This window comes from Hesperophylax consimilis, chromosome 1, assembly GCF_061612785.1.
Source record: "Hesperophylax consimilis isolate HC1 chromosome 1, BYU_Hcon_1.0, whole genome shotgun sequence".
Lineage (NCBI taxonomy): Eukaryota > Metazoa > Arthropoda > Insecta > Trichoptera > Limnephilidae > Hesperophylax > Hesperophylax consimilis.
Genome location: NC_142836.1, coordinates 42,083,128 through 42,101,504, shown reverse-complemented (window position 1 = coordinate 42,101,504; position 18,377 = coordinate 42,083,128). Strand labels below are relative to the sequence as shown.

General features: G+C 31.4%; 1 protein-coding gene across 1 annotated transcript in view; it reads left to right on the top strand.

The window, feature by feature from the left end:
* The window catches only part of l(3)mbn (lethal (3) malignant blood neoplasm), a 41,362-nt gene extending 23,820 nt beyond the window's left edge, over positions 1–17,542 (top strand). Inside the window, exons 2-4 of the mRNA XM_089639162.1 lie at positions 8,173–8,314; positions 13,759–13,890; positions 16,440–17,542. Coding sequence (XP_089495288.1) covers positions 8,173–8,314; positions 13,759–13,890; positions 16,440–17,320 — 1,155 coding nt within the window. The 3' untranslated portion in view covers positions 17,321–17,542. The remainder of the gene's footprint in view (positions 1–8,172; positions 8,315–13,758; positions 13,891–16,439) is intronic.
* Positions 17,543–18,377: the final 835 nt, after the last annotated feature.

Below are 18,377 nucleotides of genomic sequence, written 5' to 3'. Positions count from 1 at the left end.
GATGAATTGTTCAAATTCTGTGAAAAAACCCGTCCTTTCAATGGATACTCAACAATTTTGTATCAAAGATCAGCACCAAAGTTCAGCCGACAGATTTTTCCTATCCTCTTCTCATCTTCTTCACCAACATTTCCCAAATGGGGATGCATTTTAATTAGTGACGGATGATACAAATAACTTTTGGCAGGCTTCTTAAATGCTCTTAACTTATAAAAGAATTCGGTACATATGCCATTCACTTTCTTCTGAGAAGTAAATCCCAATTCGCACAATTCACAGTCACCTGTCGTCTGTGTTGTAATCTGCGTTACATCATCTTCCTAGCTGTCTTCCGTGTCTAATAGTGCTAATGACTTGACATTGACGCTCGCCACCTTCGTCACGTCATATCTACTAAACATTCTGCCTCTACCAATGCTGTAAATATCCACCGTAATTTGTGTGGTAGTTTAATGAACCGGATGACCAATATTATGTAAATCTGTGACTATCTATCTATAAGTCAGATCTCTCGACTGGAGCATCCTTTACCTTACGCCATAAGTGTTTCCAATAAACTTAAAGCCTTGAATGTTTACTTTCGGATCCTCAAGGAGGTTAAAATATATACCCTCCTTCATTTTCTTATCATTGTTTTGAAAAAAATTGATGATGAATTGAACAACGTTAAGTGTTTTATAACCCATGCGACAAATTCATTAAAATAAGCACTTCTTTCCTTCGTGTTGACCATATTAGTCATCATTGCAAAAAATAAAAATGTGGACTTATTAAAATCGTTAGAAGCTTTCTTTTGTAAGCCAACACAAAACATAGGTGAGATACTAACGGGCAGAGTCATAGATTGAAATTAGAATTTGAAAGATTTTTTTAATTAATCACTTGGTTACGAAAACAAAACCAGATTGAAAAGTGTTAAAAAAACAAAAACGACCATTTCTTATTGGTTAAAAAAATCCGTATCGCTATCTTCGATAACACTTTAAAAATTAAAACATTTCATTCTAAGAGTACTATTACTAGCTCATCTTAATAAAACCAACAAAACTTTACTTCTAACATAGAAATAAGATGATTTTTTTTAAATACTGGACACCAATGTATCATTGAAAATAATAATGTCATATGTAAGGATTGGCGTACATAAAGCCTTATTGTAACAAGATTATTAAATAAAGGCACAATTTTAACGGTGAACACAATTTTTTTATTTAAAAAAAACGTTATTATTGATGCATTAGAAGTATTTTTTTATGAAATGTCTTTTGGTAATGTGAGTCTCACTGGGTGCTTTATCCGTACTGAGACCATAGTTTAGTTAATTTGCAAGTATGACACGTATTTATAGCAGTTCAACAATAGTAAGACAGTGAATTAAACTTTAACAACTACTTTATGGGTCCACTGAGGAAACAGATTACACCTGTATCGTTCCTCCCAAAGGAACGTAATATGTTCCTTTAACTCTTTGTTTTACCAAAAGGGTGTCAATGAGTATTTTTTCTGGGCTAACTGAACTCTTAAAGTCTACGGTTTACTAAGCATCGCTTGAGTCAAACCTGCCAAAGGTGGCTGAAATAAGGTAATTTAAATTGACCAGACTTGCGCAGACATGCTATTTTATAACACCAAAAATGTATAATGCTCTCTAAAAGACTACAGAAATTGAATGTAAAAATAAATCCTCCTATGAAAATATAAAAATGTTATATAAATGTAACATCTGACCTGCTGTAACATCTGAACTGAAGTATCTTAACATTTTCTTTTCTTTTTTTATATTTTTCTAATCTTCTTAATGTATGTATGTGAGTAAAATTTTTAACTTTAACAAACGGTTGTTTTTTTTTGTTTTTTTGGTTATTTTGTTAAGTGAGTTTTACTTTACTTTTTAACTGTTTGATGAATCATATTGAGTCTTGGATAAATACCATTTATACAAAAATTTACTTGCCGTAACATCCGACCTGCTGTAACATCTGATAAAATCTGTAACTTAACTTATTATTATACTTATTTTTTTATATTTTTCAATCATGTGTTTTGAATTTTAATTCAGTAAACACTGATTTTTTATTTTTTTCAATTTTAATTTCTAATCTTCTACAAAGATAATGTATGCATGTGAGTAATATTTTAACTGTTAATAAACACAAGTATACCCACGAACTTGCGATGCCTATGTGGGATTTTTTTGGTTAATCTGCTAAATGTATTATTCTTTACTTTTTAACTGTTTATATAAAAAAGTGTTTCCTTTGTTTTGAAATTATACCAATGTATATACCAGAAAAATTATTAACAAAGATAAAATAAAATAAAATAAATAAAACTTTCTGGACCACAAACATGACCTTCTATCGGTCATCACAGCTGTGACATCCTTTCCAGGGATTACATATGTAAGTCTGAGTCGCCGGGTTAAAAAACTAACCAAAAGCACCCCTCGCCCTAATTAGAAAGAGACGAAGCGATGTGGGAATGATGAAGTATTAGGATAGAAGAACTTATCAATATTTGCTCAGAAATTTGCATTATAATTAGATGGTTCTTTTATATTATTCTATGTACCCAACAATTATTAGATTTCACGCTCACCAATCAGAGACAACTAAAACAAATGTAAATATAGCATAATTAGATAACAACAAAAATATCTGTTATATTGGGGATGATTTAAACACAAAATCTTTATCAAATATCATTTTTTTAATCAGGTTGAATTTTTACTTACAATATTGTTATCACATAATGTTTAAAATCATATTTCTTTACTATGTACAGTAAATACTATCATTTTGTTAATTTATTTACTAAAATCACTAGCTTAAGAATAATTACACAAATTTGCGTAAAATATCTTTAACAAAAAAAGTAATAAACAATTCGCAATGAAAAATACTTCGCAGGGAACAAAACAATTTTCTAAAAAATGTTACTGCTTCGATTGTTTTGCATAATAGTCCCATTAAATAATAAATTTCAATATAAATTGTCACTCAGTTTATTAATTTCAGCGCCTCTGGCTCTAACGCACGTTTCAATGTCTGGCAAGGCGAGGTCAACATTTTACTGCCTACAAATCGCATTGAAATTCAAAATGTATTCACATGGGTGTGTTTCTTACAAATTTGGTAGATTGGAAGCTCTCACACACAAAAAATATACAGTAATGTACATCTTATTATCTTATTCTCAATATTCAGAAGCATACACCATCTGCCCCGGGATCTACACGTTAAAAACGGCATCTAATAATGACACTTTTTTATTTCTGTATTTACATATATTGCATACAAAACACATTAATGCAGCTTCTATTGGAAAAAAGATTATTCGGTAATATTGTTTTTTTTTCTTTCGAGAAGAGATTTAATTTAACTTGTGAGTAGCCTCTTAGAGGTAAAACTTTTGACTACGAATCGAGAGATGGTGGGTTCAAAATCCTGCATGCTTAAATAAATTACCATAATACTTCCTTACAAGATCTTGCAGTACCTATAAATTACGAACCCTTTGGGTTTATTATGAAAAAAAATTATTATTAGTACAAATACAAAAAATTATGATAAATTTCTTATTTTTGTGTGGTTTACAAAGCGTTCGAATAAATCTACCTCTAAAATTTTTATTTCTTTCCACTCGGTCAGCTGTTATATTAAACACTGAACATGTGAGGGTGGCCATATTATGATATATTATGTGAAAATAAAGCTACGATTACACTACAAAATTTGTTTAAAGTTTCGCGATCTGAACATGGAACATGATGTATAGTATACATGTGAACGTGTATACATTGTATACACGTTCACACACAACACGTCGGTTGGAAGAAATTGCTGCCAGACAATAAATTCCATCAATAAAAATTAAAACACTTGAATACAAAGTGTTGAACGATGTTAAATTCTTTATATACAACTATTTTTTTAAAGTAAAATTTGTGTCGATTAAATTACAATATTAATTTTATATTAATGTCATATGAAAAAAAAATCTTTTTACTATGTTTAAAGCAGAAAAAACATTTCACACTAATAATAAATCCATGAATAATTTATTTTTTTCTAGTTTGGTTTATCGCTTAACAATAATAATTAGCATGACTGATAAATTAATTTATTCGTATTTAATAACATATCAATTTCAAGTGATGTTCACGTTTTATTTATGGCATCATTAACGCCATATGGTTCGAGTTGACAAACGTTTCTTAGTTAACAGCTATAACTAATTTTCTGGCCATAAATCGGTGGACATTAAAATGATTTCGCTTAAATCTCAATGCTAATCAATCGATGACTTCACAGTTTACACCGTCAATTTTGTGAGCGCCACAATCTCCTTATAAATAAACTTTTTTAAACACATAAATTCACTAAGAAAAAACTTACCCAGCGTACCAACTTACATGTTTTTCGAGAGGAAAAGTAGTAGTGATACTAAAGACATTGTTAATTTCTTTGCCGATTTCTTCAAAAGTGTATAAGATACAGATATTCCAAATGATCAAATTCCACTCTTTCATCCAAATGTTATCAATCCACATTCCCGCTTTAGATATTAATGTTCCTGATGTTATACACAAAATAAAATCACTAGATATAAAGAAAAAAGCTGGTCCTGATAAAATTAATCCAGCTTTTCTAATTAACTGTGTATCAATACTTGTCAAGGCACTATGTCAATTATTTAACCAATTAGCTAAATTCTGGTTTCTTCCTTGATATATAGAAAAAATGTTACCTTACACTTGTATTCAAAAAATGAGATATTCATGTTGTCACAAATTATCGACCCATTTGCATGCTCTCAATTATCCCCAAATTATTTGAAAAATAATTTTGTGAGCGCCACAATCTCCTTATAAATATGGTAAAATAATTTTGTGAGCGCCACAATCTCTTTATAAATAAGGTAAATCAATTTTGTAAGCGCCACAATCTCCTCATAAATAAGGTAAAATAATTTTGTGAGCGCCACAATCTCCTTATAAAGAAGGTAAAATATTTTTTTGAGCGCCGCAATCTCCTTATAAATAAGGTAAATTAATTGTGTAAGCGCCACAATCTCCTCATAAATAAGGTAAAATAATTTTGTGAGCGCCACAAACTCCTTATACCTAAATAAAGTAAAATAATTTTGTGAGCGCCACAATCTTCTTATAAATAAGGTAAAATAAATTTTAATCTAAAAATGTGGATTTTAATCACTCTTTTGATGCCCTTTGCAAAAGAACGTATATATTATGGTCCCGGACACGATATTAATCTTCAGTGAATTGATTGAACTATGCCTCTCCGTAAATATGAAGATATATAATTTGGCCTCCGTGGTCGAGGGGTAAGGCTGTCAACTAGCAAATCGCAAGTGATTTTTATTTAATCGATTTGTGTTATTTCACAATTTACTTATTTTAAATAATATACACTTTATTTGCGGCATGTTCCAAAGTGGAAGATACTTCCAGTATTGCTTTGATGTAAGACCACCATTCATAATTGAAACGTTGCTTGAAATGACTTTGGAAGTGTTTGGTGAACAGATCTGAATAGCCAGGTACTTCCCCATCTTCCGCTTCCTCACGTCCTTCTCCTCCCTACTACCTTCAGCTTTACAACATTCCCCGATGGGGGATTCCGTAGTCTCACTGGCTCCAGACGGTTTAGGACCCTTTTGCCATTTTACATAATTGAATTTTTTCAAATGGCAAAAAAAGGCTCTGATTAAATTACTCTGAAAAATAAATTCTTGTGTAAGCACGTCAAATATGGTATTTAAGTAAACCCGAGTTGTCATCGTTATTATTAAAAATAAGATAAAAGAATTTCTACTTTTATAAACAAGAGTTACTCAGTACCTACTCGAACAATACTTCCACAGTTTGAAATTGCTTTATTCGTGATAAAAAAATAACCTTAAAAAACTAAAACATATTTATTTGACAAATTTGATATTAATAAAAAAAATAATGACATCTCTAATATTTTTCTAAGAACGAAAAACGGTAATAATATAATTTCGTGTCATTAATATTCTCTATTTTAATTTACTACTGAGAATTAAAACATTGAAAAGAATTAACGATAATTCAATAACGTTTCCAGGATACATAAATCCTTTTTCAATACATACATTTAAGATTCATAATGTTCTTAAAAAGTGTTCATATAATTATCAAAGGCTTTAACTAGACTTAATTAATTACTTAATATACCAAATTATTCATAGAATAAAATTTTGACTATTTTTTTACGCAATTTTGATACCCGATGAAAGATGTTGGATTCCCATCCAAATATCCTCGGTTGCCTTGAGATGAAAGAGAAAACAAACTAAAACATATTAAATTATTTTATATACCGGATACATTGGCGAAATATAATTATGTCAGACGCATTGCCAACGTTGATTCTAGTGGATATTGAAAATAAAAATAATAGTATGTTAATCAAAAATTTAGCTCTTTATCTAGAGGTGACGATATTCTATTGTCTATAAATTATTCTCGTAGACAACATATCCTAAATAATAACATCAGATTGCAGTTTCAAGCAATCATTAAAAATCAGAATAATTCGTTGCTCGCTAGTGTAGGAAATTAAATTAATTGCAATTACGACTATCTGTTTTTCGCCGACAAACGTTTATGCTCAAGCATAATTTTGTGCAAATCCTAACACGTTTTCTTGTATAAATTGTATAATGCATCTTTCCTACAAACAGTAGTTGCTGAACTCTCGGGTTTTTTTATCTATATGATATTTTAAAGTGGAGAGCGCTCACCTTAAATTACGTTTAAAAAAACTCATCAGTCGTGCAAGTGCAATAAACTATGATTGTTTAGAAGTTAATAAATAGAAATAATGTTATTAATTCCGTGTTAGTCGATGATCAAGTTATACACAAGATAAAGAGCGGTATACTTATTAACGCATTGACAATAAATAAACCTTTATATATAAACATAAAAGGAACATTTCTACGAGAATCTGAAATGATATGTTGGAAATAGCGTGTAAATTTTACAGATGAGATGTTTACCAAGAATTTAACCGAGATTTTTTTTTCACTTATGTTACTCGTATTTTAGTTGGGGTTTGCAACGAACTCATCTTCATTAAAATTTATTCTTGAACAACAGTTGACAGCTTTTTTTATAAATATTAATTTATGTGAAACTTGTTCGTCTTCCAATTTGGGAGGTGGTTCTGGGTACCGCTGCCCCGGGAACCATTTATTGGATGATCCACACCTCTGCCATAGATGGTGTATGTTCAGAATGCGCTTGCCCACCGGCTGGGTGGCATGCCAGATCGGTACAGGCTGATTTGGGTAGACCTTTTGACCTCTCCAACTGGTCTTTCTTGACCCACCGTCCGTCACTCATGCACGGAGAAAACTTACTGACATAAAATATTGCTAATTAATTAAAAATCTCTACAAAAATCATTATATTTTCGAATTTCGTCTTTATATATTCAGGGTAAACGCAGGTGCATGAACATGTGTTTCGATATATTCGAAAAGTACTAAAATTTGAAGTAGGAAAGTACTACATAAATTACTAAGTAGGAAATGGCCTCCTGACCCGTTTTTAATAAATCAGAAACATTAATGCTAATTAATTCTTGTGGACAAACTGATCCCCAGAATACTACCCACCCCTCATACCTTTTTCCTTATCAGAACTTACTCTCCTTCCTTTCCCTAAAAAAGACCCTCCACATAGCATCCCCAAAGATGACATAGGCCCTAAGCGAAATTATTTTCTTCAGGGCCTCTTGCGTGGAGTTAAAAAAAAAAATTACTTTAAACTGCAGCTCTTCGATATTCGCTAATTACCTACCATGATAAATGATAATTTAAAAAATATATTTATCTTCCTTATGAATATTCGTAGATCAGTTAAAAAAATCTTAGGCACGTCTGCATTTTTTGCACATCATCTTGACTTTATGTACACCTTTTTTCAAAATCAATATGTTGCGGTTTGCATATTTTCCAGATAATTTAAACTGATCAAACCTAATTGAATAATTTGTTTTCGGAATTCAACAGTTTGATATGTCTTTAATTGGTACTCGTGTTGGTTATTTATTTAATTGATTCTTATCCTTGATTTTAAAGTGTATTTTCAGGCTTTAACTATGTTTACCATTTTTTCAGATGCTCAACTTAGCAGTGTTCTTTCTATTTCTACAAATTGTACCTATAACAATCGAAGCAAAATCGAAATACACCGATGAAGATAAACCGTATGAATTTGGGTTTAACATTGAAGGACAGCAACACAGAAGAGAGAAAAAAGGTGACTATGACATAATATGTATTAAATTATAAGTTGTTAACATAAATTTGAGCGATTTGATGACGACTTGCTATCAAAACATTAAAATCCTTGACTCTGTGCCCACTGAGGTTGCGGATTAAAAATCCGACTAAGTGCATATAAATATGTTAAATTCTATTTTATGCGTAGAATTTAAATAAATCGAAACATAAAAATGTATTAGTAGTAGAGCGGTTCAACTTAAAGATGGGCAAGCTTAAGAATATCAACATCATCTTTACTTCCTTCTTATTGAAGATACTCCGAATAACTGTTTTACTACTTTTACATTGTAGTGGGCCGTGACCCGTTTTTTTTTTTTAACTTTTACATTAGAATTTGGTAATTAGAGCCTCACTGAGTGCTTTACTCTTGCTGAAGCTCCCATTTTATTCTTTTTTTTATTTGACAAATTATAATTAATAGATATTCATTTATTTATTTTAAAAAGATACATTACATTATATGGAAGGAAGCTTTTGACTGTTCAGCTAGGAAGATTTCCCGTTGTAGGACAGTCAAATTAACAGGTTTCACATTATAATACAGTTACACAATTACATTACAGTAAAATTAGAAAATACATAATAGTAACACTATCTTGTTGGATAATATCACAAGCAAATTGAGTAGGTAATACACTAATGGCGAATATAAAAAATATAAAAAATTAGGTAAATTTTTAAATTTGTATCAAAATAGGTATGTAAAAGCGAAGATACAACTAGGCGTTCGTGAAAAAGAATTATCAGATTACATATTTCAATAATATTTCGGAATCAGTCCTGCCAAGATCTAATAACCATTTTGTTATTTTTGGACCGAAGGATGACAATTCACACAGTTTCCATTCATATTCAATATTCATATTTCAATATTTTAGGACCGAGATATGAGAATAGTTTTTGATAAGCCGCTATGTTGCTTGTAAGTTGGAACGGAAAGGTCATTTCTTTCCTTACTTCTGGTTTGATGTTTGTGTTCAGCTGTTTTCATTTTGCTTTTATTTTTATGAACATGGATTACTATTTTTTTTATATACAACACTGTCATGTGTTAATTCATTTTAAAAATAACAAACCACCTGCTTACGAACTCGACGGTGTTTTGTTTATAGTCATGGAATCATCATCTCTGACATAAATGTACGGATAGCCTCCACCTCAGACCATTTTAATTCAATAATCTGGAGAATCCACCCTATTGTCATCAGAATTGATTATCTTACTGTTCACAATAGGGTGGGAGTAGGGATTACACATCCTGAGTTCTTCAATCTCAAAATTCTGATTATATTCGAATGTACTAATTTAATGTATATATAAATATGTACATTAAATTAAAAATTAATAAATTTGTTTATACAAAATACAAACATAATTGATATCAGAGTAATAATTCATTAGTATATATATAATTTTCATTTAAAATTTTCCCCCATAAAAATCTGTGCTTTTGGTGTTGATTATCGAATGATTTAGAAGATTTTTTTATGGAGTTGTTTTATTTTAAATTTTTAAATATTTAAAATTTGTGGTCTTAAGACAGTGAATATTTTTAGCAAAATCTGATAATGAAATGATTACATAAATAATTTAAAATATTAAGATCTTCGTTTTATTTGATTTATAATATGATGTGTCTTTTTCCACCACACCATCGAAACTTAATATTTTCTGGAAAAACTTTTTCATATTATTTATTTTGAAGATTATACCATTAATGTAGTATATCATTGAAGAAGAAAATAATATTAATAAATCTAAACGAAACATTAAATAGAACAAGACACAGAAAAATAAAAAGTTAACGGTCACAACTGGGAATTGAACCCACGACATCTTGTCTTACCGGGACAGGTGTCTCAAACCACTCTACAATTGGGATCTATTTATGAAACGATATTTGTCGATATCATATTTCAAATTCAGTATCAATATCATCTTGCAACTAATTTTTCCCATATTTTTTGCAGCTACCTTTTTTTAACGATTGCAAAGTTTCTAATAAAATTGGTATTTAACCTAGATAGTTTCTCAAACATTTCTAATTTTATTTATACGGGATACCTATTGACATTGTTTATTTATTTATTTTTTAACGCCCTTTTTCGGGGGTTTTACATGCGAATATTAAGAAATATACATTATTTATTGTACATAACTGAATTGCTTCATTAACAACATTTTTTATTTGGTTAAAGATAAATTGAAGATGTCCACTGACTTGGTATAATTGTTTCCCTCCATTAGTATTCTGGGCAAAGAGGAATACATTATGGTAGTTAGTCCCTAAAAGTCAATGTCATATATTTTAACGGAACATTAAATAGAATGAGACACCGACACAGAAAAATAAATAAAAAAAAGAGATAAGACTAGAAATCATTTTTTATTACCTTCTTCTTCAATTAATATTTTCGATTTACTGAAAAAATTATTCAGAATATCAAACTGATCTCTTTGCACTTTGCATATTATTTTTTTTTTAATTCACAGACAGCGTGGAGACATCATACGAGTTACAAACGGCCCCTTAGAGTCAAAAAACAAAAAACGTAACTCAATTTTTTATCGATTCTGAGTTACGGATGGTAAAATGAATTACTATTTTATATTTAAAAGATGGTTCAGAAGCACAAAATCCATCCTTTAACTAAATGAGAAGAAATTATTAATATGTTTCGTTTGTTTAAAAGTATACAACACTGATTAATTGAGAACTATGTTTTCTTGCTCTCCTGTATAGTAGAGAAAAATGAGATACGTTTTTTTGACCCTAAGGGGCCGAAGATGAAGTAAAACTCGACTCTGACTTCCTATGTATAACTAAAATATTAAAAGCTACATATCTACTATCTTTCGCAGAAAAGGAAGGCCACGAGGCACTTGACCATAGAAGATTTTATCAAATTAATTGCACCTGCCAATTCTGCCATCAGAATTACACATGGTGTAATTCATATGGTATTTTGACGATACATTGCGTCATAAAATTGACCATGAGAAAATCTATTTCTGTCACATTATCCAACTCTCCTTGGACGGTATCGTATTTGCCGTTTTCATAAAAAATTTATGAAAATAGAAATGATTTCTCTAATTCAATTTTATTTTCCAAATTAACGTAATGTTTTTGTCGCTAACTGCGAAGGATCATACCGTAATAAAAAAACAACACCTTGTCCTAAAAATGTAGTATTGACCTACAAATTTAACCGAACAAAATGATCTGTAAACAAATCGTATATTAAAACATAAAAATAGATTTATTAAATTTTGGTTAGAATTTGGATTGAATCTTCTTTCAAAGGACTGGAATCGACAACTGTACCAACCTCGCCAAATACCGATCAGCCAATTTCAGTAAAATGCTTAAATGTCCGCGTGTGTATGCTTAATTAGCACTAAAAGTTGATAGAATGCATTGTCATTGACAACAGATCTATCTGCCGAGTTCTAGCTCGATCAGATGTCAGAAAGTGGTTGAATTACGTCATTCAAGCATTAATTCAAAAGTAAATAAAATAGATGCATTTAAAAATTTATATCTCTAGGCATCCATACAAATTAGTTCCCTAGTAAGCGGTGCGCGTTGATTGGATTCGGTAGTTTTAGTTAGAGCGTTGAGAGATTTGGTGGTAAGTAGGAGGTAAAAACCGGAACCTATTTTTTCGCTTCATGTCTCATCTAAAAATAATACATCAATGGATTGAAGTGATCTTTTTAGAACTATCGTGATTTAACGAGTAATTTTAGCACTTCAATTAATAACACTTTTAAAAGATCTTCAGGTTAGAAGTGGAATATTATTGTAACAAAGGCGATAATAAATAATACAACCTTATGTAATGAATCGTTCCTTGTCCATTGTGAATTAATTCTTCCTCGTACCATTAGCAATCAGAGAGACGATAGATTTAACTTCCTGTCTTCGCTTTTCTTGTTGTTGTTGATGATGATGATGTTCTTGTTGTTGATGATGATTAGCATGACAAGGTCAAATTGACTATTGCCTTTGACTCCTCTGGGGTCACAAGTAAGCAACGGTGTTGAGTTTGTAGGATTACATATATATTTTATTAATGATCACGATTAAACTGTACATTATTCACGCATACCTAATGATTACTTATCGACACGATTATATGTATTCTTTAATAACATCGATTTGTTTAAATAAGCTAAAACGACCTACCTATTCTTTTCATTGTAATTTTGACGGCAATTCGACATTTTAATCAGCCGAAACGCAAACCTTCTTTCGGCTTTGCCAAATGTAAACGTAACAACTCAACTTCGTCTAAAATCTAACATTATAAAAATTTTACAATATGGTGGCTTGTCTTTGGTTTTTTGTCAGAATTTTTTAAGTGGTCTCAAGAGTCACAAGAGTCTCAACTTCTCCCAATCAGTGAGACTACCGGCATCCTCAATTGGGGTATGTTGTGGGGTTGAAAGTAATGGGGAGTAGAAGGATGTGGGGAAGGGAAGGTGTGGAAGTAACTAGTATTTCAAGCAACGTTTTGATTTTGAATTAAGACATTTCAACAGGGCGATAATGAAAGTAACGTGCCACAATTTTACTGTGTTTTATTATTGATGAAAAAATAGTGAAATAACACATATTAATCAAATATAATTCACTTGCACAAGCCGGGAATTGTACCCGCGCCCCCGGGATTTGTACCTAACCATTCAACAACGGAGGCTATCATCATATTAATTATACCTTTATTCAAAGCTCCACATAGCTCCTGATGGAAATAATAAAACGAGTGAAACATAAATAATATGTTGACCTAGAAATCCTTTTGTAGGGAAAGCGCTAGAGACCGATTAAATGCATACCAACAAACTTAATGATTTTTATTTATTGTAACAAATTTAATTATTTTTTTATTTTAACAAATTTAATGATTTTTGTTTAATGTAACAAATTCAATGATTTTTATTTATCTTAAAAAATTTTATTGTAACAAATTTAATGATTTTTACTTATTGTAACAAATTTAATAATTATTATTTATTGTTACACATTTAATGATTATTATTTATTGTTACACATTTAATGATTTTTATTTATTGTAACAATTTAATGATTATTATTTACTGTAAAAAAATTTAATGATTTGTATTTATTGTAACCAATTTAATGATTTTTATATATTGTAATAAATTAAATGGTTTTTATTTATTATAAGAAATATAATGATTTTTATTTGTTGTAACAAATATAATGATTATTATTTGTTATAAAAAAATTAATGATTTTTATTTACTGTAACAAATTTTGTGATTATTATTTACTGTAACAAATTTAATGATTTTTATTTATTTTAACAAATTTAATGATATTTATTTATTGTTACAAATTTAATGATTTTTATTTATTGTAACAATGTTTTAATCATTCTTTTCCAGATGAAAACGGAATCATAATGGGAGAATTTGGATTCATCACAGCCGATGGGGTGTACCACGTGACGGTCTATGCAACTGATGCGGAAGGAAATTTCAAAATTCTTTCCATGAAGAACATTCGTCTGGGAGCTGGTAAGGAAAAATCCACAAATTTCTAGATTTTCAACAGTTTTATGGTAAACTTTTAGAACAGCTGGTCACACTTAGTACGAAATGTAAAAAAATGCTAGATTTAACTTATATTAATATGAAAGACACCTATTTGCATTCGGGGGGATTGAAAAATACGTTATGTTTAATTACAATTACATGAAATGAAAATTTATTTTGTATGGGTCGTCCGCTATGTTGATGTTTTACAATTATTTCAGTCCATACTTTGACATTTTGGTATGTCGGTAGTTATTACAAATAAGAAGAAAGAATATCCCGTACAAAAGCAAATTTAGTTTTACATAAATGTAATTGAAATGCATTTTTTCAATGCCCCCCAAATGCAAATGGAGATCTTTTAGATTAATTAAGCGAGGACAGATGTGCTAAAAGTTTACCATTCTTATAATAATGATTCCGTACACATAGTATTCTTTTATTTTGCGCATTATTAAAAACAAAATCTAAACATACCATATACGATTTGTGGGTGCAACTCATTCGTGGGGAGCCTATTAAAAAATGTTCCTTCTCGTTGAACGGAAAAATATTTATAACCCAATTATTTTTAATCTTGTACAATAATCTCTGGCCCTACAATGTTAAGTCTTATTGACCTTTTGGCGATAGGCAAACAATCCGATGAAAATATTCGAGTACCATAAACCATAAACCAAACAATAACAACAGCACTTTTCGTGAAATGCCAGATTGTTTTTCGCTCAAGGTAAAAAGACCTGGAGAAATGACATGTAATGAATGAACTCTGATCTTTAACAAGATTCATATATTTTAAAATATAACCAGGAAATAAGCAATTAATAATAATGAATAATATTTCCTGAATAGTGTTGATTATCAACAACAATACAAGTACGTCACGAAGAGAAAGTTCAACAGTACAACATTTTGAAAATATTTTTCTTGGTAATATAATCACTCCTTACTTTTGAGACTTCCGTAATCCTTCATAAAATTATTCTCAAGGCTAACTATAAAGTGTTTGTGGCTTTTTGTAAAGCATTGATTAGACTTCTGAAATTATAAAAATACAATAAACGTTTTAACATGCAATAAATCAAATGATATTACGTTTTAAACCCGTTTCTTTCGTCAAATATTTGCTATCAAATATCTCTAAAACAGACTTATTTAAATTTGAATCCGTGATGGACAAATATTTTGTTAGGCTGTATTTTTTTCTCACAACTCTTGACATAACTTGATTCAAGGAAATGCGTACACTGTCACACAGTGGGTGCTCCAGGGCCGTCACGTCCTTGTGTGCAATGTGTGCGGCGCACTCGGGCGGTTGAACCAAGAGGAGATCTCGTGAATTCATGCCTATGCACTGACCGACATCTTATTTGTCGGCTTAAAAGACGAATGCATTCGTTATCATTAATTATTTGTCAATTTGCATCTATAATTTTACAAATAAGCAAGCGAAAGTGAATGCTAGGTCTTTTCAAAAGATTTGTAATGTTCGTTTTACAATAATGGAAAAAAACTAAACGAATATTTGGAAATACATAAACGGGGATTTTTTTCATACATTAGGAGGCCTTGAGAAAAAAATTCCTGAAATCCTTTGTCATCTTTGGGGATGCTGTGGTTTTGTAAAAGGAAAGAAAGGATAATAAGTTCTTGAAAGGAAAAGGGTATGAGGGTGGATAGGAATCTAGGGATCGGTGTGTTCAGGAGTGACGGACGTATGAATATATTCCTCCCGCGGCGGCGCAATGCAATGAGCCAAGAGACCAGTTAGAGAGGTCAAAGGGTTGCCCAAACTAGCCTCTCCCCATCTGGCTGACAAACAGCTGGTAGGACACACCTCACCCGATGCACCCGGGCACCCCTGCTAAATTACCAAACGTAGCAAACCACTTGGGGGACCTACGACAGAGATGTTGGTCATCGAATGAATTTTTACCGGTGCGGCGGTACCCAAACCTATAATAACAATAAACGGTAAATCCGAACGGATTGAAAATCGTGTGATACAATCAAAGCTTGTTCGTCGTTTCAAAAATTTTGTGTTTTCATTTTAATCAAATTCATAACAAAGATTCTTTCCATAATATTGGGATTCATTTTACGTGATGGATTTGGCCAGTTCGATTTTTATATACGGTTTCCAGGTCTTAAAGTCCGCAATAACTGTCTCAGTATTGAATTCATACGGTGTTCTTTAAATTCATAAGAATAGCATGACAAACTCAGGTCTTTACTTCTTGCGGCGGCCCTGAGTTAGCTTTATTTATATTAATCTTAGTTGGAATTTTCGTGAGTACACGCGAAATCAAATTTATGTGTGATTAATGCGATGACAGTAGTACAAAATATCTAAGCGTATACCTCGAACATTTTTTCATACATAAATGTGTCTCGACGATTTAAGTCTCTGGGGTACAAATTATAAAGTTCCTGAGTGTTAGCGTGAAACACAGCTATTTTCGTATCGTGAATTGTATTTACTTAATTTGTTTTTAAATTTTACTTAGTAATTTTGTTAAAACCATTTCCAGCTCCTGACGTAACACCAAAACCGCTGCTAGTGCTGACGTCCACACTCCCTCCAGTTCCCAACTATCAGAGCAACAACCAATACAATTCTCAGACTACAGCGAGACCAATCGTCCTGACCACACCGGTGGCTGCTCCAGTAGCATCTTGTTCCCATTGCAGTATCCCAACGCCACCCCCACCACCACCCGCTAACCCTGTGCCAAACTACAACCAACAACAGCCGTCTATCGATCTTCAAACGCCCTTTGACAAGCCGCAAAACCCATCATACAGCAACAACCAGAACCAACCACAAAACCCAAACTACCAACAAAACCCAGACTACCAACAAAACCCAGACTACCCACAAAACCCAGACTCTCAACAAAATCCAGGAAATGCTCAATACCAGAACCAGAATCAATTCAATGACCAGCAAACGGGACCATCAACGCAAGGACCTGCATACTCTGTTGCACCAAATAATCCAGATTTTAGCCCAGTCCTCATATCAGCTGTGATGCGCCCTGTAAATCTTGAAGATATCCCGACCACAACTGGACCTGGAGAGAACCCTGGACTTCCAAATGGAATCACCGAACCAGATATGCTGGATCTTTTGTACAGATTCAACTACACGGTAGGTTTCCACGGACATCAAGAAGAAGGATACACCAATGGAGCTAAAAAGGGAGAGTACTACGTTAACAATAGAAATGGATACGCGACCAAAGTAAGTTACACAGCTGATGCGACAGGATTTCACCCCAAGATCCAGACAGTCAGGTTAGCTGATGCTGACACCCCCAGGGAAGAAACAGAAAAGAACGACGAGTATGGACTCAAGGGATACGAGTTCGAATGGTTCTACGTTCCCAAATATCACTATCTGAATCAGTAATATCTTTGTATACCACCACAATAAAATTACGTTCATTAGGTAGGAAAAAACGAATAATCATACTATCATCACCACTTATAAATATTCCTTCATAATATTATACATTTAAGTATAATTGCCGTGCTGAAAAACAAGAAAATAAAAAATATTAATTGCATGTTGTAATTATTATTTTAGTAATTTCATAATAATTCTTAGCTTTATTTAACACTTTAAACTGTATTCTCATTATTTATTAAATTAAATCAAAAATATTTGTTTTTTATTCTTTAAACTTTCGTACCCATAAATAATTAATATTATAATAATTGTCATTTATTTGGTATTCATTTTTTATTTAGGTTATAAACAGTCTTTAAATATTCATATTTTACAGGGTTAAGGATTGTTAATATAATATTTCTGATAAACTGCAACTACTTGAATATAAAGAAGGTATTTTTTGATATTTTCTAGGTTTACATTGAAACATGGGATGTTATTCAACTAAAACTGGTGTAATTCGATTGTGCTGTTTTTCTGCTATTTAACTTTTTTTTCATTTCAAACTGAAAGCTGAATAGAAAAAAAAGAAGGAATTGAGATGAAAAAAATACATTTCAATAAAATAATAAGTTTTCGGATAAATTGGATCGAATTTTATTTTTTTGAGAATGTTTCGAATTTAGTATCTACTTGATTTAATTAATACATGAACAGAATTAGACAGCCGACCGGGTTTCTCTTAGGTAAAGCTTCGTCAGGGTTATACAAGGTGTAACAGCACGTACCCAAAGGATTTTAACCAGCGATTGGTGTAAAAAAGGAGTATGTCATTTTGCTATCCAATGATTTTTTTTAAAATATTAAATACAAAAAATTCTATCACACGTCGCCACTGATCACACTGCTACGCTGACAACGGGATCAACAACGTGATACGCGTCCTCTCTCGTCTGTTACTTTGCTGCTGGAACGAAATGGGGTGCGTACCGCGTGACCTGCTAGACATTACCCAGCTACTCAGTTGCGACGTGTGATGGAAAAACCTTATTTTGTTTTGTTTTTAATATGAAAA